Consider the following 25442-nt stretch of genomic DNA (forward strand, 5'->3'; position numbering starts at 1 on the left):
TCACTACAAAGGACTAAATTTGGGAGAGAAGAGAAGAAGGAAAGTATAAAGGCATTTATTCCTTGCACTCTGCATAGCATGAAGTAGAATCTAAAGTTAATTTGTTAACTTTAGATTAGGTTGGATGTAGTGATTTATGTCTGTAATCCCAGCACTTTGGGAGGATATCTTGAGTCTAGGAGTTTGAGATCAGTCTGGCCTATATAGTGGGACCCCCATCCCTACAAAAGAAAGAAATAAATAAACAAATAAGTAAGTAAGTAAATAAATAAATAAATAAAACCAGGTGTGGTGGTATGCATCTGTAGTCCCAGTTGCTATGCTGCGGTGGGAGGATTGCTTGAGCCTGAGTGGTCAAGGCTGCAGTGAGCCATGATTGTGCCATTGCACTCCATTCCGGGCACCAGAGTGAGACTGCATCTTAAAAAAACAAACGAACAAAAAACCCCACAAAACATTTTTGTATTGTTTGAGAAAAAAAATGTAAAAAAACAACATTTATATTCATTTAAAATATTATAAAGATAATACAACAATTAAAAGAATGCTGTAAATGTATTATTTGGATCTGCTTCAGTCTAGTGTGAGGAGCCTCCTGAGAATTTCTAGTCATTACACCGAGGGTCAAGTCCCAAGGGTCTCTTGGCAATGGGGTTGGCCTATATGCTAGGCTTCTTAGAAAAGACCAGGTCCAAGAGCCATCTACAAACACACTTTGCTGGACAGTGAGTAGAAAAGACACCTCTTTCTCTATTGGGAGGCAGGTGAGGTATGAGCATGAGAAAGAGCAGACCAAGAAGATGGAGACTGTTGAAGTCTAAACTGGAGGGCAAGAGAGACAGCAGAAAGAGAGGAATGGGGAATGGAGAGGCAAGTGCTCAGAGGCAAAGGACTGCAAATCAGGGGTAAAAATATTGGGAAGTGGGGTTCAGAGTGACAGGCTCAGGCCAAAGGGTGTGGGAATTATGATATATCAGCAAGTAGTTGGTAAACAAATGTTTCTTCTGGGCTAGGTAAATTTGAAAAGAGAGAAATAGTCTCTTTTTTTTTCTTTAAGATTTGTAGAATTCAAAGATCAAAACACATGCTCCTGTTTTCTTTACTGATAAATATTTTTTCCATCATTACCATTTCTTCTATGCTAGATTTTATTTCTTAGGCTAGTTTGGTGATTGATATTTTATTTTATTTTATTTTATTTATTTTTTATTGCATTTTAGATTTTTGGGGTACATGTGAAGAACATGCAAGATTGTTGCATAGGTATACACATGATGGAATTATCTATTTTGTGTATGTCATCAAACATATTATCATAATTTTGCATTTTATTAATTATATTTAAAGTTATATTTCTCTAATCATAGTTTTGTTTTTGTTTTCATTTTTCATCCTTTTTTTGTAAAATTTTCTTGACCCTCTTTGAAAAAAAGATTATATATTTTTTAAATAATCAACTTTGGTTTTATTTTGAACTCATTCATTTATGCCTTTCATCTTTTGTTAATTGATTTTTTGATATTTATTGTATTACAGTCCTAGCTTCTTAAACTGAGAACTTAGAAACTTAATAGTTTCCATCATTTTTTCCTATATTCTTCAAGCTATAAGTTGTTTTTGATATCATCTTGCCTCACAGTTTCTGCTATGTAATATTCTCATTGTTATTCAGTTTAACCGATTTTCTTGATTATGCGTATCTTGAATAGAGAAGGTACTTAATAAATGGATGTTGTCATTAGTTTGGAGTCTTTCATTTTATATCATTATATTAATGTACTATATTAATGACATACAGTATTAGGCTAATTCAATAATTCAGGTTAGATAGTGTATAGATTTGGAAAAGAGTATTTGGTACTCAGATAAAGACTAGTTGGAAGAATAAAGAGAGATATTAGAGACTGAATAGAAAAGATTAGAAGGGGTTTTGGTTAAAAGATAAGAGAGTACAGAATAACTTCTAGATTTCTGATTTAGAAAATTGGGTCATTTTAGTGGAAGTTATAAGTTTTTTTTTAATTGTCTGTTTCACATTTTTTCTTTTTTCTTTTTTAAAAATTTTTTAAATTGCATTTAGGTTTTGGGGTACATGTGAAGAACATGCAAGATTGTTGCATAGGTACACACATGGCAGTGTGATTTGCTGCCTTCCTCCCCATCACCTATATCTGTCATTTCTCCCCATGCTATCTCTCCCCACCTCCCCACCCCTGTCCCTCTGCCATTTCCCCCCTACCCTTTGGGGGAAAGTTACAAGTTTTATACAGAAGGTGGCATAGGAGGAAAAACAGTTATAAGAGAAAATAAGCAATTTGGTTTTGAACATATGAGGTTTTTATAAATTTGCCCATGAAAAATCTAGAAGGAAATGTTTAGAATAAAGTTTTATCTTCAGATATGGAACCTGAAAAGCAAAACTGATTTTCAGAAATTAATTTGAAATTTATTATTTTATAGGTGAAATGCGAGGCTGTGAAAATGGGGGAGATAAATTTACAAGTGACTTGAGAATAGGCAAAGGATAGGTCTCTGAAGAATGACAAATGTAAGTTTGGAAAACATAAGGTGCCCAGTGGGGGAAAAGAGAAACAAGAAAACTAAAAAGAGTCAGAGAAAGAGCTGACTAGGGGGAGAATAATAAGAAGGATTGGTATCATAAAATAAGGAGGGAGAGGAAATTTACAGAATCATCAGCAAAATATGTATTGTTCCAAGGATGAGATGGTCACTAAATGAATCAACTAATTTTTTTGTTTATTTTGTTTGAGACAGTGTTTCTCTCTGTTACCCAGGCTGGAGTGCAGTGACATAATCATGACTCACTGCAATCTTGACCTTCTAGGCTCAAGAAATCCTCCTACTTCAGCTTCCCAAGTAGTTGGGACCACAGGCATATGCCACCATGCCTGCTAATTTGTAAAGTTTTTGTAGAGATGGGGTTTCCCTGTGATATGCACACTGGTCTTGAACTCCTGGGCTCAGGTGATCCTCCCACCTCAGCCTCCCAAAGTGTTGGGATAACAGGCATCCTGCGCCTGGCCTCAACTGAATTTAACAGTTCCGTTTTGGTGTTATTTTCCATAGTGGATATAACCTGTATACCTGATTTTCTTGGCCCTTTGCATGCAGGAACTGTCAATATTACGACTACTTTCTAGGGAAGCCTAAAGAGCTTTCTATCTGTGCAATTCATATGGAATTAACATTTGACACATCAGACTCCACTCCAAAGATGCCACACTGACCATAGTATGTCTCTTTGAAATCATATACCTGAAGCCTTTGTCAGACTGGTTTAGAAATTCCTTGTATGCTATTCCTCAGCTTTATTGAGTGAAGACATTGAGGTTAGACATGCAGGGTTCATCCTGAGTTCTTCTACTGCCTAACTGCATAATTTGGGGCAAATTTCTTAGTCAACGTAAATATCAGTTTCTTCATATGCGTATTAGGCATAAGAAATTTATTTTCTTTGCTGAATAATTACAATGATTGAATCATATTATGGATATGAAGATAATTGTGTCTGGCATATGGCACATGTTGCAAGAAATGCTGGCTATTGTGGTTTTTTGAATTTTGGTAGTAGCATGTAGTATCATTTATCATAGTGTAGTATTTAATTTGTCATAGTAAAGTTATGGCAAGGTTTGCCTCTTTTCCTCGATTCCTCCCTTCTTCCTTCTTTTTTCTTCCTAGTCCTCCTCATCCTCTTACCCTTTCCTCCTCTTCCTCCTTGTGCTCCTACCTGCCTCCATCTTCACTAGTCTTTCTTTTTCTCCTCCTCCTCCTCCTTCTCCTCTGTCATCTTTGTCTTTTTTCTACATGGCGTTTGATCCAACTTTCTTACATTGGTGGTTTCTCTCAACATTTAGGCTATGCTTTATAAAGATAACATTGGGTGATTAATTGCTTAGTCTTAGTTTGCTCATCTGCAAAATTCATGTACTATCTATCTCCAAGAGTTGGTGTATGGATGAAATTATATAAAGCATATAAAATGTCAACAAAACAGGAAGCTCCCAACTAATGGGATCAATACTTATTTTTCTTAGGGTTTTGTTTTTTGGACCACACTATTATCACATAGATGGGTCTGTGTGTCCCAGGGATATTTTTGGCATTCTTCTGGATATTTTCCAAGGATATCTAATAATATTAACATTTCAAATGTGACTTAGTTTTCTCAGCGTTTTATCTAGAAGCAAAACTTATTTTCAACAAGACTAGAAACCAGATTTCTCAAAGTATTGTTTAGTTATTTTACTGGGGATCTATATTGACAGACATTACTTAATTGTAATGTTTATTGCTATTAAAAAGAATTATAGACAACATACTTAAGAAAATTTAATGTGGCACAGTTCAGGGAATTATCTTTTCTCAATAAATGTGAAACACTGACGGACTGGGAGAGAAGTGTGCAACTCTAGGAAACTAAAAAAAAAAATTAAAGTTCTTTGGAAATTAGAAATGTATGTATTATGTGTTATGCTAAATTACTGAAACATTCCTATCTTCTCAGTTCTTCCCTATGTTGGTCCTCAATAATACCAATGTGCAGCCTCTGTTCTTCCTCCTGATGGGCATTCCAGGACTGAAAGCTGCCCAATTCTGGATCTCCATCCCTTTTTGTCTCCTGTATGCTGTTGCCCTCTCTGGAAATAGCATGATCCTGTTTGTGGTCCTCAGTGAACATAGCTTCCACCAGCCTATGTACTATTTCCTCTCTATGCTTTCAGCCACAGACCTGAGCTTGTCCCTGTGTACACTTTCTACTACCCTTGGTGTCTTCTGGTTTGAAGCCCAAGAAATCAACATAAATGCCTGCATTGCCCAGATGTTCTTTCTCCATGGATTTACTTTCATGGAGTCTGGGGTTCTACTGGCCATGGCCTTTGATCGTTTTGTGGCCATCTGTGACCCACTGAGATATACTACTATCCTTACCAATGCTCGAATTGCCAAGATTGGGATGAGCGTGTTGATAAGAAATGTTGCCGTCATGTTGCCAGTTGTGCTGTTTGTCAAGAGGTTGTCCTTCTGCAGTTCCATGGTCCTTTCACATTCTTACTGCTACCATGTTGATCTCATCCAACTGTCTTGCACAGACAATCGGATCAACAGCCTCCTTGGTCTGTTTGCACTCTTTTCCACTGCAGGGTTTGACTGCCCTTGCATCCTGCTTTCCTATATCCTGATAATTCGATCTGTCCTCAGAATTGCTTCCTCAGAGGAGCAGCACAAAGCCTTCAACACCTGTATATCCCACATCAGTGCTGTTGCCATCTTCTACATCCCTCTCATCAGCTTGTCTCTTGTCCATCGCTATGGCCATTCAGCACCTCCATTTGTCCACAGCATCATGGCCAACATCTTTCTGCTAATCCCTCCAGTGCTCAACCCTGTTATCTACAGTGTGAAGACTAAGCAGATTCAAAAGGCCATTATGAAAGTCTTAATGCAGAAGCAGCTCCAAATCTAATCATCAGCTATCTCTAATTAGAGATAAAGCCATTTTTGAATAAGTGCTTTGTTAGAATGGGGTAATCATCCCAAAGTGCCCACACATGCCTCCAACAGTCCAAATTAAGCAACATACAGGTTATATGACATTTAGTCAATTTCTTGGTCAATAAATCCATGTCATTGCCAACTAAATTATGATTTTGTTTTCAATATAAAGTGAAGAAATGTATATAAACAACTATTTATTTATATTTGTAATCAGCATGAAAGCTACATAAAATATTAAATCAGACTGTGTACAATTATAAAAGTTCACATTTAATGTAAGAAACTTTCTAAAGAAGCCAGTTGTTAATTTCTGAATGACACACAGGAAGCACTTTACTTAGTTTCTTGTTGAAACTCTTGATTATTTGCATGATTCCAAAATAGACATTCTATAGAGTGGATCCTAAAATATATATCAGTGTAATTCCATATTGGATCTTACATAGATGTTGTTATTTTGCCGTTTATGTGCAGGGGATGTCTAATGTAAATACAAGATACTGCGTTATGTGCTCAGCATCAGTTACTGCTGCTGTTAGCTAAAGAGTTAAAAGTTGGTAATTGTATTGTTAACATCCTAGGAGTAAGGATAACACTATTTTTCTTTTTTTTTTTTAACCAATATTAGCCTTGGTATAAGAGAACTTGTACTTTGGCTCATGTTTATCTCTATCTCTGATTTTATGACTCCATTTATAAGCTCACTTTACTAGCAATGACAGAGCAAAGGCTGGCTGATATCCATACATAGATACTTTATAGCTGGTTATTGAATCTCTCCTCTTGATTGAATACTCTCCAGTGAATATTAATATGTGACACATAACTTTTCATCCTTTTTGTCCACTTCAATATACACATCACATGTAGACCTTGTTTTGTTCGTTTGTTTTTGTTTTGTGACAGAGTCTTGCTTTGTCACCAGGATGGAGTGCAGTGGCACAATCTTGGATCACTGCAACCTCCACCTCCCTGTTTCAAGCAATTCCCCTGCCTCAGCCTCCCAAGAAGCTGAGACTACAGGCATGTGCCACCACGCCTGGCTAGTTTTTTGTATTTAGCAGATACGGTTTTTCACCATGCTGGCCTGATGGTTTCAAATCTTCTGACCTTGTGATCCACCTGCCTCAGTCTCCCAAAGTGCTGGGATTACAAGTGTGAGCCATCACACCCAGCCCACATGCTGACTTTTTTATCTCTCTTCTAACAAAGTTGCTAGTTCCATCTGCTGACAAATTATCCAAGCCTTTTAGCAAAGTTCACTAGTCAGTGTATATCCACAGACTTTAGACAACTTCTCTTCCAAACACACTTAATAACCAAGATTGCTACTCACAACTCTGCCCTTTGAAAGTGTTTTCCTTTATCACTCTTCTTTATGCCATCCAAATGTAGGGCTGCTGTGCCACTGCATACAATTTTTGGGTAGCTTGTTTATCTATTCATGAACCAAGACTGAATATATTCCTCCTTTACCAGAAACTTATCAGAAACCCCCAATGAGGCCATGGATGTGAATTAATGAAGAGACATCCATATAACAGTGATAAGTGCCATAGGATTGTGGGCCAACTATTCACATAAATTATTTGTGCTTTTTGACCTTGTACATCATTATCCCTTTAATAATTGTTCAAATATCTCAGATAGGATAACAACATAGCATTTTTCCCATTGCTAAGTATATTATTTTCAATTATATGATTAAGCACTGAAGAATAACCACAAGTAAAGCTGAAAAATTATTGGGCTGACTATGAGATAAATGTTGTTCATAACCCCATTAACCAGTCTCAATAATCTTATAAGTTAACCAAAAGAGAACATGATGATGTGTTTGAATGCCCAAACTCATTAAGGACTCTTAGATACAATGTTAGATAACCTATATCTAATAGTCCTTAAAGAGTTTGGGCATTCTTCTTTGTTTATGACCAGTTATATTTGTAAGTGATCTTAGGGTGTTTGGGGGAAAATCTGGATAATTTTTATTCGATATAGTCAGTAGCATTGTGAGGTACTTCATGGGAGAGACCAAGACTCATATTCAATTATTGGGCACTGTATACATGAAGTGACTTAAATATTTAAACAGGTTAAGGGATCATGATTTCCCAGTATATGGCTGATATAAGCCTGGTGCTTAGAAGTTCTCTATCATAAATGTCTGCTGAGTACACCCTAGAAGAACGTTCATTTAGTTTGTCTCCAGGAAGACTATCATATATTGCAACATATCACTATGGGTCCTGTCACTCTGATAGCCATTCTAGCCTTTCTACCCTCTAAAAAAATTATAACGCCTTATATGATTGTTAAGTACTGCCATGTGGTCTCAGAATTCCTTCATTCTTGTTGTTCATAGGAAGCCCATTTCCACGGAAGCATATTTCATTGTTAAGTGTAGCCTACAGAGCACAGCAACTGCTAACCTTTAAAATTATCCAGACTTCCTCTTATGAATGCATTTCTTTGTTGCCTCTGTAAAGAAATATGTTCTCTTCCCTCATGGAGAAAATAATCAGATGGTAAATTGTCTTGTCTCATGTGATAAACATGCCCTCTTCCCTGGTATTTCCATAGTCTACGTTTTTGCCAAGAATATCTGGCATCTCCACCTAATTTTCTGTGTTCATCATCATATCTAATCTTGACAACCGTCTCAGTAGTGCATCAGCACAGTTTCCGGGTATTCTTGATACAATATTGTACCTAAAATCACGGATCAGTGCCTTAATGTCAATAAACTTTTCTCTATGTCAGTAATGTTCATACCACCACCTACTTCCACTGCTGCCTGGATCTAACACCTTTAAGATTCATTCTTCTCATTTGATTCCAGTTAGTCCAATTACGTAGGTTCTGCAATGCCTTCAATAAATAAGCTATTTTCTCCAAAAAAATGTTAATAAAAATTCTCTTTTCAGGCTTTGCTGAGACCTAACTTGTTATTTTTTTTGGCTGGAATGAGAAATGATAGGGCAGTTCTTTTGGAGGAAAGGTATCAGTTGTGAGGCATCATACTCAGGTTTGGCTTGTGTAAGGTCTCCAGACAGTAATAAATGAATTGTATTTGAAAAGTAAGACGAGATCTGATTCTGCTGCCATGAAATATTGAAAAGTTTGAAGATTTGAAGATTTATGCACTCAAATATCAACATTCCAGGAATGAGGATCTTACTCATTTTCCCTGTTACTGTATTTCTAGTCTTTTTCAAGGTTTTTGATTTTATCATAGAAGATCTGTCAAAACTGAGCATCCAGTCTGCCTTGTAGCTCTGCCACCATTTTCATTAAATTCTTTGCCTGGTTTTTACAGCTATATAATCTATGTCTGAATGAGATAAAGGTTTCTGTCAGTGTTCCTACAGAGAACCTTTGATTTTCGTGGCATACCTGGCATTGTCAGTTGGATGTCCCAATCTGATTAGTTCTTATTTCAAGGTTTCTGAGGCAGATAATAAAATCAGTCCATTCCATAATCGTTAGATGTTTTAGGTAAAAGTGGAAGACTCAATTCAAGATTCTTAGTCTTGGGAGCTGGAAAGATTGATTTCTATAGGAGTATAATCCATTTCCATGTGTGGCTCTGCCTGGGGTGGCTCCAGTCCGCCTTCTCTGGATGAGTTGAGTGACTACCTTGCTAGAAGATTAGTCCTGTGGAGCCTCTGATGTGCACACACATATTCAGGGCTAAGGAGAAGATGTAGAAGAAGCTATCTCAGTTGCAGCACTGGCCTATTATGCCTGCAATTTCAGGTTATGCCATTGTTGTTTCTGTGGAGAGCTAAAGAACAAGCTCAGTGGTGAAATGCTGAAGAAAGCTGTGCACTGCTGGAACTGAGCCCTGGAGGAACCACAAAGAGCCAAGCAATAAAGGAAAGTCATGATTTGTAGGCCTCTGGCTGGCAAACCACAATAAAACCAGGAAGAGAAAAACCTCTTTTCCTTTTAGTGTACCTCCACTACCCTCTACTGACAAATCTTAACATTGTTCCAGCTGGCAAAACATTACAATGTCATCATCGCAGAGCAGGTAAAAAGGAGTTTAGAGTTGAGAAATGGCACATTAATAATAATCCAGACACCATTATGGATGACTATTACCCAATCCTACAGGACCACCTTTGAAGTCTTATCAAATATATCTCAGAATACTCGGCCCAGAAATAGAAAGAAACAATTTATCCACTGGATCTTATTTCCCCTCGTTCAAAGTCTACCCCATGAGTCCTAATTCCCCCCTATTTCTGGGTTGTACATGCATGAATACCAAGTGAGGACATGAAGATGTTTCATCACTCAGCGTCAGTGTTGGGGCAAGAAACAAGAGGTGCATGGTATGGGCCGAGTTTGAGATGTCTTCAGATTCTTTCTGTGTAAAGACAGTCAGTGACTGATGGGTCTGATTGCTGCAACAGTGATTGGAAAACGAGGCTAAAATATTTGCAGTGATGCAGTAGAAGTAGCAAATTCACAGAGTCAACTCAAGTCTTGATATTCTATCCAGGAGCGCTTGTAGGTTCACAGAAAATGCAGTCACCTCAGAATGAGGTATAAGCCATTTCTTCTGCTGTACTGAAAATCTATCCTTGCTCTATTTTGTTATTGTTTTTGGAGCAAGTTCTGTACTTAATCCCATAAATAAATTAAAATTGTATGCTTACCAATTTGTTTCCTTTCTCTTAAACCCCAAATAGAGAAGAGAACTGACCCAGAAAAGGGTATCCACGGGCCAAGTCTTTTAGAAAAGATGGGGATAGCTCCAGGGCAATGGAGAAAGTGCTATGAGCACATAAAGTATACGTAAGTGGTCTCAGGAAGGCCCCTGAGAGAAAAATCCTTTTGCGGGGAATATTTATTATTACTAAGGTTACACCCTTTCATGTTAAAATGGTGATATTAACAAAAATATCATCATTATTTATTTATTGTTGTTAACAATAAATAAAAAGGAGAAGTAAGGTAAAGCAGAAATGGAAGAGGAAGAGCTAGAGCAGCAAGTTAAATCAGAGGAAAAAAATCGAAGGAAGATAATAGATTTTATTTCATCTTCTTACTAAAAATTATCTAAATTTAGCCTTTCTGAGATAAGAGTTCTCACTGTTTTGCTCCCTGAAAAAACACAACAGAACAAAAACAAACTTGGAGTTTTTTTCTCTAGTTCTAGTTGTTTTTTTGACCTGGTGACTCTGTAGCCTATTTTGGATCTGGAGACCATTAAGTTTCCACTCAAAATGATGTAGATACATATCAGGAAGTAATGAAATGATGTACCATAGGGCAAACATGCTACATATTATTCTACTATGATTCTGGACTGATGCTGTTGGAAAAGATACATCAACATTACAAACTTGCGCTGCTTTTTGTAATATTATTAGAAACTTGCACTGCTTTTGGTAATACTGTAGTTAAAATATACATTTTTTGAATATGAAAAATCAAATTGAATTATGTCTCTTATTTTTGTATAAAAATAGGAATATGAGGAAGTATTGCTCTTTGCTTGTTGAAGTCATTGTAGTCGAGGTGCTTATTACCTGCTCAAAACTGCTCTAGGTTTAAGCTCAAGGTTTTCTGGAAGTTTATCTCTGAAAGTTTCTGAAAGCTTTTTATATTTATTATCCTGCTCACTGACTTGATCCATAGTTGTAAACTATAAGCTCAATAAAAGCAATGCATCTATTTTGGTCATCTGTGTTTCTCAGTAGTTGGATACAATACACTGTTCATAATAGGTCATCAAGAAATACACATCAAATAAATGAATGATCATAGCAATAGATATGCTGTTTGTGGTAGGTAACATAAGAATTGATGGGAAAAAGAAATAAAATTTACTTGTATTATCTATTTTAGAAAGGAGGGAGAGATTTTTTTTTTTAATCAGAAAAGGTATTTTCTGAATGGGTGGAGGTTCAAATAAAGATTAAAGTTTGAATGAACACAAGGTCACAGCTCCTTTAGGATTGTCTTCTGTAACTAGGAGAATCTAACTAGGTCTGCAATGTTCTCTTGGTTCCACACCTATGTGCCCCTTTTCTGAGCATTCATTATCTTTTCATGACAACTGCATTTTTTCTCTTTACAGATGCCAGAGCAATAAGTTGAGAAACCTAGGCTGGATATATTGGCTAGAATCAGGGTAGGCCTTCAGGGTTATTTTGTTCTGGTGCAAGAATGATAAAGAGGACCATTCCAAAGGATATTCTGTATCCCTTTTGTCTGTCATCCTCAGCAACCAGTTCTAAACATATTCAGTGCCTAACAAATCTGGTTTCAGTCACCCATCTGTCCAGAGTGCTAGTGCTGCATCTACCCAAGTCTAGTGAAGCCTTGATATAGGGGACCTAAGGCTTTAGGAAAATAATGCAGTGTTTAACTAGGACTGACATTTTCTTGAAGGCAGAATATTAGGCGTCATAATCCTGACTGTATTTATACTGGCATGATCTTGCAGTAAAAGGCTACTAAATACCAAAAAATTCTCATCTTAAGTAGGGTTCACAGCTTTATCAAAGCTCCACGTATTACCAAACCTTCAGAAGTGTTAAGCCAACAAGGCCCTGTTGTAGAATAAGGCTGCTAGTTTATTGGCTTCTTTTCTCCAGTTTCCTGCCTGCCCTAACTGATGACTACAGCCCCCGACTCTATCATACCGCTTGTATTAACCTGAAGATGAAGTCATCATTGTCAGCTATCTAAGTTTGTTCATTTATCTGGTACACTTTGTTTCAGGCCAATAGTACTTGGCTAGATCTTATTTTCTATTTTCTTTGTCTGAAAATCATATGCCCCTTCACAACATGCCAGAAGAACTATAAAACTTGTTTATTTCTAATTTTCTTTGCTTTTTTTTTATTTCTAATTTTCAAAGGTAGTGGGCTGAACAATTTCTCTTCTGAACTTAAGGGTCTGAGATATTAAGCATGCTGTGGCCCTGGGCATTACTTTTTGTTTTGTGAAAGTAAGTGCCTTCGGGGACCAATGCATGTGAAAGGGCTAGATATAAGACAATGAGGAACAAAGGAGTCTATGATAGAGACTTTGTCACTTACTTAAAGCCATCACATTAAAAATATATTTAGACATTGTGATGACCCAGAAGAACACATTTGTGGGCAGGATTGCACCTCAAGTCTGCCTGTCTCTGACCTCTGTGACTGGCTTATGTTGAGTCTTTTAAGGTATACACTGAATCTCAGAGAGAGCCATTGCTGGATTTGCGCTGTCTTTACTAATGCTTTAGAGTGACTGTCCCCAAAGCCTGCACCTGTCATGGGAACAGGATCCCGTCAGTTAAAGCCGTCACTGTGATTCAGAGCCTGCTCACTTAGGAGAGTTTGTTATTGACAGAATTGATGAGACGAATCAAAGCAAAATCAAAACAAAAGTCATTGTTCTCAGGGGAATAGGTGTCTCTTAATTCTCAACAGGATGTTCCTCTGCTAAGGAAGAGTGTGAGGATATAGACAAAGGTGTAGATTCCAGACAGAGTGCTAGAATAGAGAAGCTGCAGAAGTTGTCGGATTTGAAGGCTTTCTATTCTTGGTCTGGAATAAGGTACCTAGAAGCCTCGTAGGTGTTCTGGTGAATGTAACTGAATTTCCTTAGAATGATTTTATCTTTCCCAATGAAAATACTGTAGTTTACAGAGATAAACCTTATGTCTTTCAGAGGAATGGAGGTAAAATGTTTCATGGTTTGTTCAACCTAGGAGATCAAGTTACATTTTGGGCAAGGTTTATGGCTAAAAAGACAAGTGTCCACATGTAGCATGGGGCACTTACTTGTATTTGCATGATGAATACAGTTGAATAAAACAATGTTATCAATACTAACTTATTTATTGAATTATCTGAGTTAGGGTGGAAGCTTGTCAAGAAAGGCCTCAGGAATGAACCTTGGGAATGGCCCATTTTGAGGGGATTTGTTGAAGGGAGATGGATGTTGTGTTACCACTTTTGTCTCTCTGTCAGAATTCTGCTCCTCTGACAAGGACAGGCTGTTAGCCACACTATTGGAGTTTTTAGTCTACAGCTCTTGAAAGGAAAGTTACCCAAAGTGTCAGTAATGCTGCCACCAGGAGTATGAGCAGGATCAAACCTGAATTCCAGAGACAGACAAGTGCACTGGTCGCCAATCTGAAGAGCAAATGCAGAGAAGCCAAGTGCAATAGAAAATATTCTGTGGACAGAGAAAGACAAGAGCTGTGACAATTCTGAGCTGGGCCAGTATCAGTTGCCCTGTAAGGTGGTGAGTACTTTAAACACATACAAATGTGTTATGGGATGCATGGTAAGGAAGCATTGGTCACATATACCACTAAGCCTGCCTCATAGTTCCTAACTGGGTCAACATGAGGCAACGGTCCTTAAAAAATTTTGCAGCGTACAAAATAGGTACTATTTCCCCTTTTCTTCACTACTTTCTATTTCTAACCAAAACTTTCTAGTTTTTCTAGCTGAATACAACCTCCTCTTCATCCACCCTTGCTAAACATGCTTAGAGACTTTCCATGAAAGGACAAATGCTCACACATGGCCAACCTCTCTGTATCACTTAAGGAGGTCTCTTGCTGCCACCAGCCACCTAAGTCATGAGAGCTGGGTCAGAGGAATCCTTCCTCCTCTGCTTACTGAGGTGCTGTGATTACTCACACCGCCCTGTTTCAGGCTACTGTCAAGATCTGGCAAATGGCATTTGCTACCAAGTTTGAAAATCTCTCTGAGGTTTTGGGCCTTTTTCTGTGAATGCTCGAAAAGTAAATCACTTTATAATGTATATAATTTTCAGGCACATATATTCTCTACTACATATGCTTTTTATTCTCTTGTTTTTTATTTTAAAAATAGAAAAATCTCACATGTTGTAGAAAAAAGGCCATGGGCTGAGTTTAACTCTGCATTACAGTTTGCCAGCCTCTGTGGTAGACCAATTATATATGTTTTCACAGACATGTACCAAGATCAATAACATAAGATTCAGGCTTCCCTGAAGTGGTCTTACTATAGTATGAATCCGTGGTTTGTGTGAGCACATGACCATTGACACATTCATGATAACAGATTGTAACAGGTTCCACTTAGTTTAATTGAAATAAAAATTTCAAAAGGTTAGGGTTTCAAAAAAAAAAGGGTATCGAAGCACCTTCTTTCTAGCTAGAAAATTATTCAGAAATATATCAAGGAATAAAGATAGAAAAACAACATAAAGGTTTTAAATGAATCCTGTGGTTAACCTATTTAAATATTTTCCATCATTTTCTTTATGTAGGGAAATGTATATTACCCTTCTTGACACCTAAGATAGACCTATATTTAATTTAACTAACAAATTAATTTAAATATGTTCAGAAAATACAACTAAAAGTTTTTGTCTATTATGCATCTTACTTTAGACCCAGAAGTAGATATGCTAGTGACCGCTCTGTGATGTTTCTGCTCAATAACTCAGAAGTTGAAGTCTCCACATTCCTATTGATTGGGATACCAGGACTTGAGCATGCACACGTTTGGATCTCCATCCCCATCTGCCTTATGTACCTCACGGCCATCCTGGGCAACTGCACCATCCTATTTGTCATCAGAACAGAGCATTCCCTGCAAGAGCCCATGTACTATTTCCTCTCCATGCTGGCCCTGTCTGACCTGGGCCTGTCTTTCTCCTCCCTACCCACTATGCTGAGAATCTTCTTGTTCAACAACATGGGGATTTCTGTTGATGTATGCATTGCCCAGGAATTCTTCATCCACGGATTCACAGACATGGAGTCTTCAGTTCTCCTAATCATGTCCTTTGATCGCTTTGTAGCCATTCGCAACCCCTTAAGATATAGCTCTATTCTCACCAGCTTCAGTGTTTTGCAAATTGGACTGGCATTTGCTATTAAAAGCATTCTCCTAGTGCTACCCCTTCCTTTTACTTTAAAGAGACTCAGATACTGTAATAAACGCCTTTTATCCCACTCTTACTACCTTCACCAGGACGTAATGTAGCTGGCCTCTTCTGACAATAGGGTTAACTTTTACTATGGTTTGTTTGTTGCCCTCTGCCTGATATCAGACAGTGGTTTTATTGCTATTTCCTATGCAATCATCCTGAAGACTGTGTTGGGTATTGCATCCCATGGGGAGCGGCTCAAAGCTCTTAATACCTGTGTGTCTCACATGTGTGCTGTACTCATATTCTATGTGCCCATCATCACCTTGGCTACCATGCATCGCTTTGCCATGCATAAATCCCCTTTAGCTATGATTCTGATAGCAGATGTATTCTTGCTGGTACCACTCTTGGTGAATCCCATTGTATACTGTGTAAAAACTCGGCAGATTAGAGTGAAGGTCCTGGAAAAACTGGCTCTGAAGTGTAAATGATGGGGCAAATGTGTAAGTCACATTTTTTTCCACAATACCTTTTCTTAGGAGAAGGACAGTGTTTCATCCAAATAGGAAATGGTTCTATTTACTTCCCAGTCTTTATTAGCATTAATTAATTAATTGGTCAATCAACTAATCCCTAATGAGCATTAATATCTCACAGCTTTTCTACTTTTGAATAAGAAAAGGCTTCTATTTCATAAACATGTTATGAATTTTTTTTGTCCTCTGGGTGATTGATAACATCAATTCTCAGATACAAGAAGGATGAGTAAAAGTCTTGAGAATTTTCTAATGAGAAGTTAAGAAAAATATCCCTGAACTGTGGCTGGGAGAGCCCTACAAAATTCTGGGACTATTTAACATCTTGATATTGACCTCCTCTTATTTTATTTTCATTGCGATTTACATTAAACTCTATACGGTGTCTGAGTTTGTCTAAGTATGTTCTCTACTTTGCTACTCAAAGTGTGGTCTGCTGACTGGCAGTGACAACATTACCTAGAAAGTTGTTAAAATTGCTTCAGAGGATCTTGTCCTGCTGCAAGCCTGCTGAGCTGGAATCTGCATTTTAGTGAGATCTCGGGTGACTGGCATGTAGGTTAGTGTTTGAGGAACACTTTTCTTGGGTGATGTGAAAGGGGAACATAGAGACCATATCAATTGCTGAAGCAAATTTTGGTGGAAGTCAATTTGGAGAGGAAGTTCTAGAAGCCATGGCACTTGGCAGCATTTACAGTAAAGAAAAGGGGCTGAAACCTTGGTGCTCCATGGTTGCAAGCCCACTGTATTTCTACCACGATGCATATACATCTATCACCAACTGTATTTAAATTTCTATAGGACAAGAGCTGAAAATTACTCAACTTTAACTCTCCTGACAACAAAGTACTCTGTAAATGGTATGTGCTTGGTAGATCTATTAATATGTCAGTTTGAGCTAAGAAAATAGTCTAAAGAAAAAGAGGTAGCATCCTGAAGCCAGATCATCAGGTTTTTCTGGGGTGAAAATTCTAGGGTGCATCGGTGCAGTCATCACCTAGGCTCAATACAGCACTCTCTCCTCTGCACACCTCATAGTAAGAAGTTAACATTGCAGATACATAAGGAGGTTTTGTGAGACATGGGGATTCTTCCCTTGATGCTGCCTTCTGAATTGAGGGGAGCCACATATTACTATTCATCAACAATGACAGCACAGAATCTGCACCACTGGGGCCAACCACACACCCAAATAACTTTAATACCTGAGCCTCCCTAGACTCACCCTCACTTTATGGCATTGTAAGTGGAGCCAGACCAAAGGGCTCCGGTGATCTCCTAATGAGAAATGGTCAGCAAGAAAACTTTAGGAGTCACTCGGACAGTGCGATCCTTATTTAGTACATTAGGGTCCAAGGTTACTCCTAAAGAATAAGATACAGTGTAACTCCGAACTAATAATTTAGAAGATAACTCACAGAAGGCGTAAATAAACACCATCAGCGTTATATGTCTTCTAAACTTTACTGTGATAGCTCAGTCCTGCCAGGGAGGAGATGAAATAAATGGAAAAACAAGGGACTCAGTCAGGAATAGGTCCTCTGGTTTCAGCTCTGCCATTTCCTGCCTGTGCAGTATTAAGAAATTACTTTCTATGTATTATGATATATTGTATTCTGATATATTTCATATATGTTTTAAAATTAAGAACATAATTATTTCTCCATACATTACAGGGATTAAATAAGTTAATATGTTTAAAAGCTGTAAGATCTCAATATGGTCTTCAGACATGTTTGTTTGGACATGGCAGTGTTTGGATGATTTTGTATTAATAGATATCTATACATAAATTATCTTAAATATGAAAAAACATGGAAATACTAGACCTATATTCCCACATGGAAACATTCAAATATTCAATAGACAACCCTCGAAAATTTGTTAGCCTCTTAGTTCATAAAGATCCCACTAGTCACAGTGTGAATATGTACTTGCTCTATAAATTTATATTATTTCCTTGCCTCCTCTAGACATTTGAAATTATGATCCCTGATATGAATTCCCAATCTTCCCCTTCCCCACACCCTCTCTCTCTCCCTCTCTTTGTCTCTGACACACGCAGACACACACACACACACACACACACACACACACACAATTATATATTCTGGTTTTTCTCCTGGAGAGCTTTGTTTAGCAAGCAGACCAACACAGAGATCTGGCTTTTGCAAGGCTTCTCCTGATCTGCAGTTCCATCCACCTCCTGTGTATCACTCCTACACTTTGTTTATAATTGTAAATATATTTGCTAATACTTTCTTCCCTCTGTGTGCTGTTAAGAAAAACTTTTTCCCCCTAACTTAGAGTGAAGTTAATGTGATTTGCAGAGGGAGAATAGTATCCTAGACTGGCCAGGGGTATTAATAAAAACCACTATACACTTGAAGGTTTTGACAGAATTAGCACGGATTTGGCCAGCGTGCAGGAGAGAGTAAGGAAAAGGAGAGAGCAGTTGAGGATCTGCTGTGAAAGAGAGACAGTTTTCTGCTACCCTGATTTAGCAGAGTAATCAACACACGGAGGTAGCCGGAGTATTGGGTTTCAGTTCGATACCTACCACTGACTTATAAAGGACCATTCAAAGCTGGTTTCCACAGGCCAATGTTGCAGTTTTCTGTGTATAAAATGAGATGGGGGGAGGAGATTTTAAAAACTTCCAGCTGTAAAGTTCTTTATTCTGATTAATCATGAATACAAAGTTTAAATAGAGTTACTGTTATTTTTATTATAATTCCAAATCATTTATTGAATATGTCTATGTGCATTATGATACAGATTTTTTACTGTAAGATAAGAACTGCTTTATTTATAATAAAAGACATACATTTATAAAATACATATAAATATATTTAACTTAAGTAAATAATTTTATTGGAAAACATAGAAAAAGCTGTTAATCAATGAAACACGTATCATATACTCTTTCATGTGAAAACTTACCATTAATGTTTATTTTCTTACATTTAATCTATAAATATGATTTAATTCTTCCTAGAAATTCAAAGCATTTGTTTGTTTTGTGAGATGGAGTTTGATTCATATCTCACATTATGTAAATCACACTATGAAGTTATAATAAATAAGTGATATATCATCATTCATAAAAAGATCTGCAAAGCAAAAATGCATACACCCACACAATCTCCTGACCATCAAGCATTATAATAAGTGCTGTGGTGGTGAGCACCTGAGAATTTTTTTGTTGATATATAGCAAAAGTGAACTAAGAGTGTTAGTACACAGTTAGTGTATACATATATACATACAGATATACATTGTATATTATATATACATAAAATATTCTGTATACATATAATTTATAATATGATACACATAGTATTTTATTTCAGTGAGAAAAGGAACGTATTTAACAGGTGATTAAGTTCTTAGTAACTATCCACTTTAATATAAATTTGGAATTCCAACACAAAAAAACTTCTAAATAAAAACTACTGTAACAATTTTAGAAAAAAAGTATAAGAGATGGTGCACTGAATACTTGGAATCCAAGGCTTTTTTTTTGTTTTGAAATGGAGTCTCACTGTGTCACCCAGGATGGAGTGCAGTGGCATGATCTTGGCTCACTGCAACCACCACCTCCTGGGTTCAAGCCATCCTCCAGCCTTAGCCTCTCAAGTATCTGGGACTACAGTCATGTGCCACCATGCCTGGCTAATTTTTTTGTATTTAGTAGAGACAGGATTTCACCACATTGGCCAGGCTGGTCTCAAACTCCTGACCTCACGATCCGCCCACCTTGGCCACCCAAAGTGCTGGGATTACAGGCCCAGCCAAAGACATCTTTTTAATTTAATTTTATTTTTTTATTTTATTACAGTTTAAGTTCTGGGGTACATGTGCGGAATGTGTAGGTTTGGTACATAGGTATAGATGTACCATGGTGGTTTGCTGCATCCATCACCCCATCATCTACATTAGGTATTTCTCCTAATGCTATCCCCCACCTACCTACCCACCCCGCCGATATCCCTCGCCTAGGCCCCCACCCCCAACTGGCCCCAGTGCATGATGTTGGCCTCCTTGTGTCCATATGTTTTCATTGCTATACACCCGCTTATGAGTGAGACATCTTTTTAAAGCAAAATATAGCAAACAGAAAAAATACAAAGAAAAACAAATTTAGATTCGTTTATATAAAACTGTATTTGTTTGAGAATTGATTGACAAAGTCAAAGACAAACACAGATTGGGAAAGGCATACAACAAAAATGTTATGGAAATATTTATTTATTTATTAGGTTGGTGCAGCCGTAATTGCAGTTTTTGCCATTAAAAGTAATGGCAAAACAGCAATGATGTTTGCACCAACCTAATATTTATTTATTTTTGAGACAAGGTCTTGTTTTGTTGTCCATGTGGGAGTGCAGAGGCAAAACCAAGGCTCACTGCAGCCTCAACCTCCTTGGCCTGAGTGAACCTGTCACTTTTGTCTCCCTAGGAGCTGGGATTATAAGCATGTGCCACCATGACTGGCTATTTTTTTGTTCTTTACATTTTTGAAGAAATGAAATATTCTTATGTGGGCCAGTCTGGTCTTAAACTCCTGTACTTAAGCAATTATCTTGCCTCAGATTCCCAAAGTGTTGGGATTACAGGTGTGACCCACCCACTTATATTTAAAATATAAACAACCCAATAGAAAAATGGATGAAGGTTGGATCCAAGAAGACCGAATAGGAACAGCTCTGGATTGCAGTTCCCAGTGAAAATACAGAGGTACAAAGATAACAGAAGACGAAACTGGCAGCAACCCTTACTGCAGCTGCTGCAGATAATCCCCAGGCAAGCAGGGTCTGGAGTGGACCTCAAGCAGCAGTCCTGCAGCAGAGGGGCCTGTTAGAAGGAAAACTAAGAAACAGAAAGAAATAATTTCATCATCAACAAAAAGGACATCCAGAGACCCCATCTGAAAGCCACCAACTGCAAAGACCACAGGTAGATAAATCCACAAAAATAGGAGGAAACCAGCACAAAAAGGATGAAAGCACCCAAAACCAGAATGTGTCTCCTCCTCCAAGGGATCACAACTCCTCACCAGCAAGGGAACAAAGCTGGATGGAGAATGAGTCTGATGAATGGACAGAAACAGGCTCCGGAAGGCGGGTAATAACAAATTTCTCTGAGCTGAAAGAACATGTTCTGAGAGGCTGAACTCGGGTTCTGACAAGATGGCCAGGCTGCCCCACAGGACCATCAAGGAAACCCAGCGTTTGCTGGCAGAACCAGTTCCTGGCATCAAAGCAGAACTAGATGAGAGCAATGCCCGTTATTTTCATGTGGTCATTGCTGGCCCTCAAGATTCCTCCTTTGAGGGAGGGACTTAAACTTGAACTATTCCTTCCATAATAATACCCAATGGCAGCCCCTAAAGTACATTTCATGACCAAAATTTATGATCCTAATGTAGACAAGTTGGGAAGAATATGTTTAGTTATTTTGAAAGATAAGTGGTCCCCAGCACTGCAGATCCGCACAGTTCTGCTATCCATCCAGGCCTTGTTAAGTGCTCCTAATCCAGATGATCCATTAGCAAATGATGTAGCGGAGCAGTGGAAGATCAACGAAGCCCAAGCCACAGAAACAGCTAGAGCATGGACTAGGCTATATGCCATGAATAGTATTTAAACTGATCTGATCATCAAGTGTGCATCACTTCTCCTGTTCTGCCAAGACTTCTTCCTTTTTGTTTGTATTTAATGGACACAGTCTTAGAAACATTACAGAATAAAAAATGGAAAAGCCCAGACATTTTCAGTCCTTTGGTGATTAAATGCACATTAGCAAATCTATGTCTTGTCCTGATTTGCTGTCATAAAGCATGAGCAGAGGCTAGAAGAATCATCTGGATTGTTGTGAAAGGTTTAAAAGCAGCGGCCCCTTCCTGCTCTTACTCATTTCCCCCATCCTGGTTTAAGTATAAAGCACTGTGAATGAAAGTAGCTGTCAGGTTAGCTGCAGGGGTGTGGGTGTTTTTCTTTATTTTTTTGATGGGGGAGGTAGTTTTATTTTAATTTTATGGGCTCCTTTCCCCCTTTTATGGTGATCTAATTGCATTGGTTAAAAGCAGCTAACCAGTTATTTAGAATACGCTCTCTAGCCAAGTCTAACTTTATTTAGACGCTGTAGATGGACAAGCTTGATTGTTTGAACCAAAATGGGAACATTAAACAAACATCACAGCCCTCACTAATAACGTTGTGACTTTACTGTCAAGTGTAGATTCCCTCCTTCAAAAAAGCTTGTGACCATTTTGCATGGCTTGTCTAGAAATTTCTGTAAATCTTATGTTTTAGTAGAATATTTTTTGTTATTCGACTTTGCCTTTGTACAGTTTATTTTACTGTGTTTATTTCATTTTCCCAATGTGACAATTGTATTTTAAAATTAAAACTGATGGAACATTCTGTCCTGGTCCACCATCTGACAAATTGAATGGCAAGGGGTAGATTTTGCCAGTTTCTTTTCACTGATGCAGATTTGCGTTAAGAAAGTGTTGAATGGAGTATTTATAAACTGGCCCTGAGCATGCATAAAGCATCAATATCTGACCTTTTTTAACCTCCTAGGAATTTGAAATAAATGTGTTTGTGTTGTCTGATTAGATGATCATTGGTGTCTTGCCACAATGTTTAAATATTACTGTACAGGAAAGTCACAGCAAAGAAAGCAGTTGTAACTGACATGTAGGACTTTCACACTTGTGCCACATTTTTGCCTAAAATTTGGGTTATGACCTTTTTCTTGGTTCTTGTCTGAAAATTTCATCTGTAACCTTTGGTATGTTGTTAAGAAACGCTGATCTGATAATCATTTGGGATTTGCTGAGGCATTTGTGAATCTTTCTTATAAACCTGCAGATCTCAAGCATCCAGCTTGCGTGTAACCAGAAAGGTTTATTCCTTTGAGAGCATCAAATCCTCAATCAATGATGATTCTTGCTTTCATCCCTCTAGTATTTGCTATAGGAGCTCCTTTTATTCTTTAATTTGAAATTCAGTAATTTTTCTTCTTCATTGACAGAGTTCCTCCCCTCACAAAACTGTTCTTTAAGTCATAAATGTAGCCAGTCATAAATAAATGAATGTTAACTTTTGGGTTGGAACTTTGTTTCTTGCAGTTTAAAGTAATGGCTATTGTAGCCCATTTGAATTTTCTTCATTCTTATTCTCGTAATTCTGGAGTTTCTTCAGATTGTGGTGTATTTTATTGTGCTCCTATGTAAGATGAAGAATTAACTATTACAATTACATTTTCAACGTGAAAAAAAAAAAGAACATGTTCTAACACAACGTGGTGCTGAGAAGAATGTATATTCTGTAGATTTGGGGTGGAGATTTCTGTAGATGTCTATTAGATCTGCTTGGTCCAGATCTGAGTTCAAGTCCTGGATATCCTTGTTAATTTTCTGTTTCATTGATCTGTCTAATATTGACAGTGGAGTGTTAAAGTCTCCCACTATTATTGTGTGGGAGTCTAAGTCTCTTTGTAAGCCATTAAGAACTTGCTTTATGTGCCTGGGTATTCCTGTATTGGGTGAATATATATTTATGATCATTAGCTCTTCTTTGATGCATTGATCCTTTTACCATTATGTAATGAATGGTATGCCCTTCTTTGTCTCTTTTGATCTTTGTTGGTTTAAAGTCCACTTTATCAGAGACTAGGATTGCAACTCCTGCTTTTTCTTGCTCTCCATTTGCTTGATAAATCTTCCTCCATCCCTTTATTTTGAGCCTATGTGTGTCCTTGCACGTGAGATGGATTTCCTGAATACAGCACACCGATGGGTCTGGACTTTTTATCCAATTTGCCAGTGTATGTCTTTTGATTGGGGCATTTAGCCCATTTACATTTAAGGTTAATATTGTTAAGTGTGAATTTGATCCTGCCATTTTGATGCTAGCTGGATGTTTTGCCCATTAGTTGATGCATTTTTTTCATTGTGTTGATGGCCCATATACATCATAGAATACTATGCAGCCATAAAAAATGACGAGTTTCTATACTTTGTAGGGACATGGATGAATCTGGAAACCATAATTCTCAGCAAACTGACAGAAGAACAGAAAATCAAACACTGCATGTTCTCACTCATAGGCAGGTGTTGAACAGTGAGAACACATGGACACAGGGAGGGGAGCATCAAACACTGGGGTCTGTTGAGGGGGGCAAGGGAGGGACAGCAGGTGGTGGTGTGGAGGTTGGGGAGGGATAACATGGGGAGAAATGCCAGATGTAGGTGATGGGGGGATGAAGTCAGCAAACCACATTGCCCTGTGTGTACCTAGGCAACAATCCTGCATGATCTGCACATGTACCCCAGAACCTAAAGTACAATTTAAAAAAAAGAAAAAAAAAAGAAAATGTGTTACATATACAAAATGGAGTATAATTCAGCCATAAAATGAATGAGATCCTGTCATTCATAACAACATGGGTGAAATTAGAGGTCATTATATTGAGTGAAATATGCCAGGCACAGAAAAACAAACATTGCCTGTTCTAACTTATTTGTGGAATCTAAAAATAAAAACAATTGTACTCATAGACATAGAGAATAGGATGTTTACCAGAGGCTGAGAAGGGTAGTAGGAACCTGGGGGAAAGGTGAGCTTAGTTAATGGGTATAAAAAAATAGGAAGAAAGAATAAGACCTACTATTTGATAGCACAATAGAGTGACTATAGTCAATAATAATTTAATCATACATTTTAAGATATCTAAAAGAATGTAATTAGATTGTTTATAACACAAAGGATGACTGCTTGAGGGGATGGACACCTGATACTTCATGATGTGATTATTTCACATTGCATGCCCGGATCAAAACATCTCATGTACCCCATAAATATATACACCTACTATGTACCCACAAAAATGAAAATATTTACATTTTAAAGTTAGTCAATTATTGTGCTACAACAATTGTGCTCCTCATAATGTGCACATAATTAATTGTATTGACATCAAAAAATGAATTAACCATGTTCAGAGAATAAATCTGTAGTTACTCTGTTAGTTAACTTTTGCTGTAACCAACTACAAAATCTCAGATGCTTACAACTACAGCATTTGTTATAATGCTCGCTGGTTAGTAGGTTGGCAGAGAACCTCTTGGTCTAGGCTGCTTTGACTTGCTGGCTTTGCTTCAGTTCTGCAGGTATCAGGGACTGGCTCCAGGCTGTGAATTTGGCTCAGGTTTGCACCATGTATCTCCTTCTGGAAACCAGATTCAAGGGGAAGTACTACTAGGGAAGCACTACCCTAGTACAAGAAATCAAACCTTGCAGCAAAATCACACTGAATTTCTTGCTTTTATCACATCCACTAACATCCTATTGACCAAAACAAGTCATGAGGACCGCATTGACCAGAGAAAATCGTGTGTCTAAAGTCAGAGTGAAGGTAAATACAATCTGTCCACTTTGTCCCTCCTGATGTGGATGTGAATGAATACTGCTGCTACTAAGAAGT

General features: G+C 37.7%; 2 protein-coding genes and 1 pseudogene across 2 annotated transcripts; all 3 read left to right on the forward strand.

The window, feature by feature from the left end:
- Window positions 1–4479: 4479 nt before the first annotated feature.
- LOC101040951 (olfactory receptor 51F2) lies at window positions 4480–5573 on the forward strand. Its single transcript, XM_010334239.3, has one exon. It carries the CDS (start codon window positions 4538–4540, stop codon window positions 5486–5488), a length of 951 nt encoding a protein of 316 aa, XP_010332541.1. The 5' UTR covers window positions 4480–4537; the 3' UTR covers window positions 5489–5573.
- Window positions 5574–14957: 9384 nt separating this feature from the next.
- Window positions 14958–15899, forward strand: LOC101050062 (olfactory receptor 51A7-like; annotated as a pseudogene).
- Window positions 15900–21136: 5237 nt separating this feature from the next.
- LOC101040629 (ubiquitin-conjugating enzyme E2 N-like) lies at window positions 21137–21691 on the forward strand. The gene is given in 2 exon segments (XM_039471344.2): window positions 21137–21288; window positions 21290–21691. Coding segments are annotated over 2 exon segments (456 nt in total). The 3' UTR covers window positions 21594–21691.
- The last annotated feature ends 3751 nt before the right edge of the window (window positions 21692–25442 follow it).

This window comes from Saimiri boliviensis, chromosome 6 (assembly GCF_048565385.1).
Source record: "Saimiri boliviensis isolate mSaiBol1 chromosome 6, mSaiBol1.pri, whole genome shotgun sequence".
NCBI lineage: Eukaryota > Metazoa > Chordata > Mammalia > Primates > Cebidae > Saimiri > Saimiri boliviensis.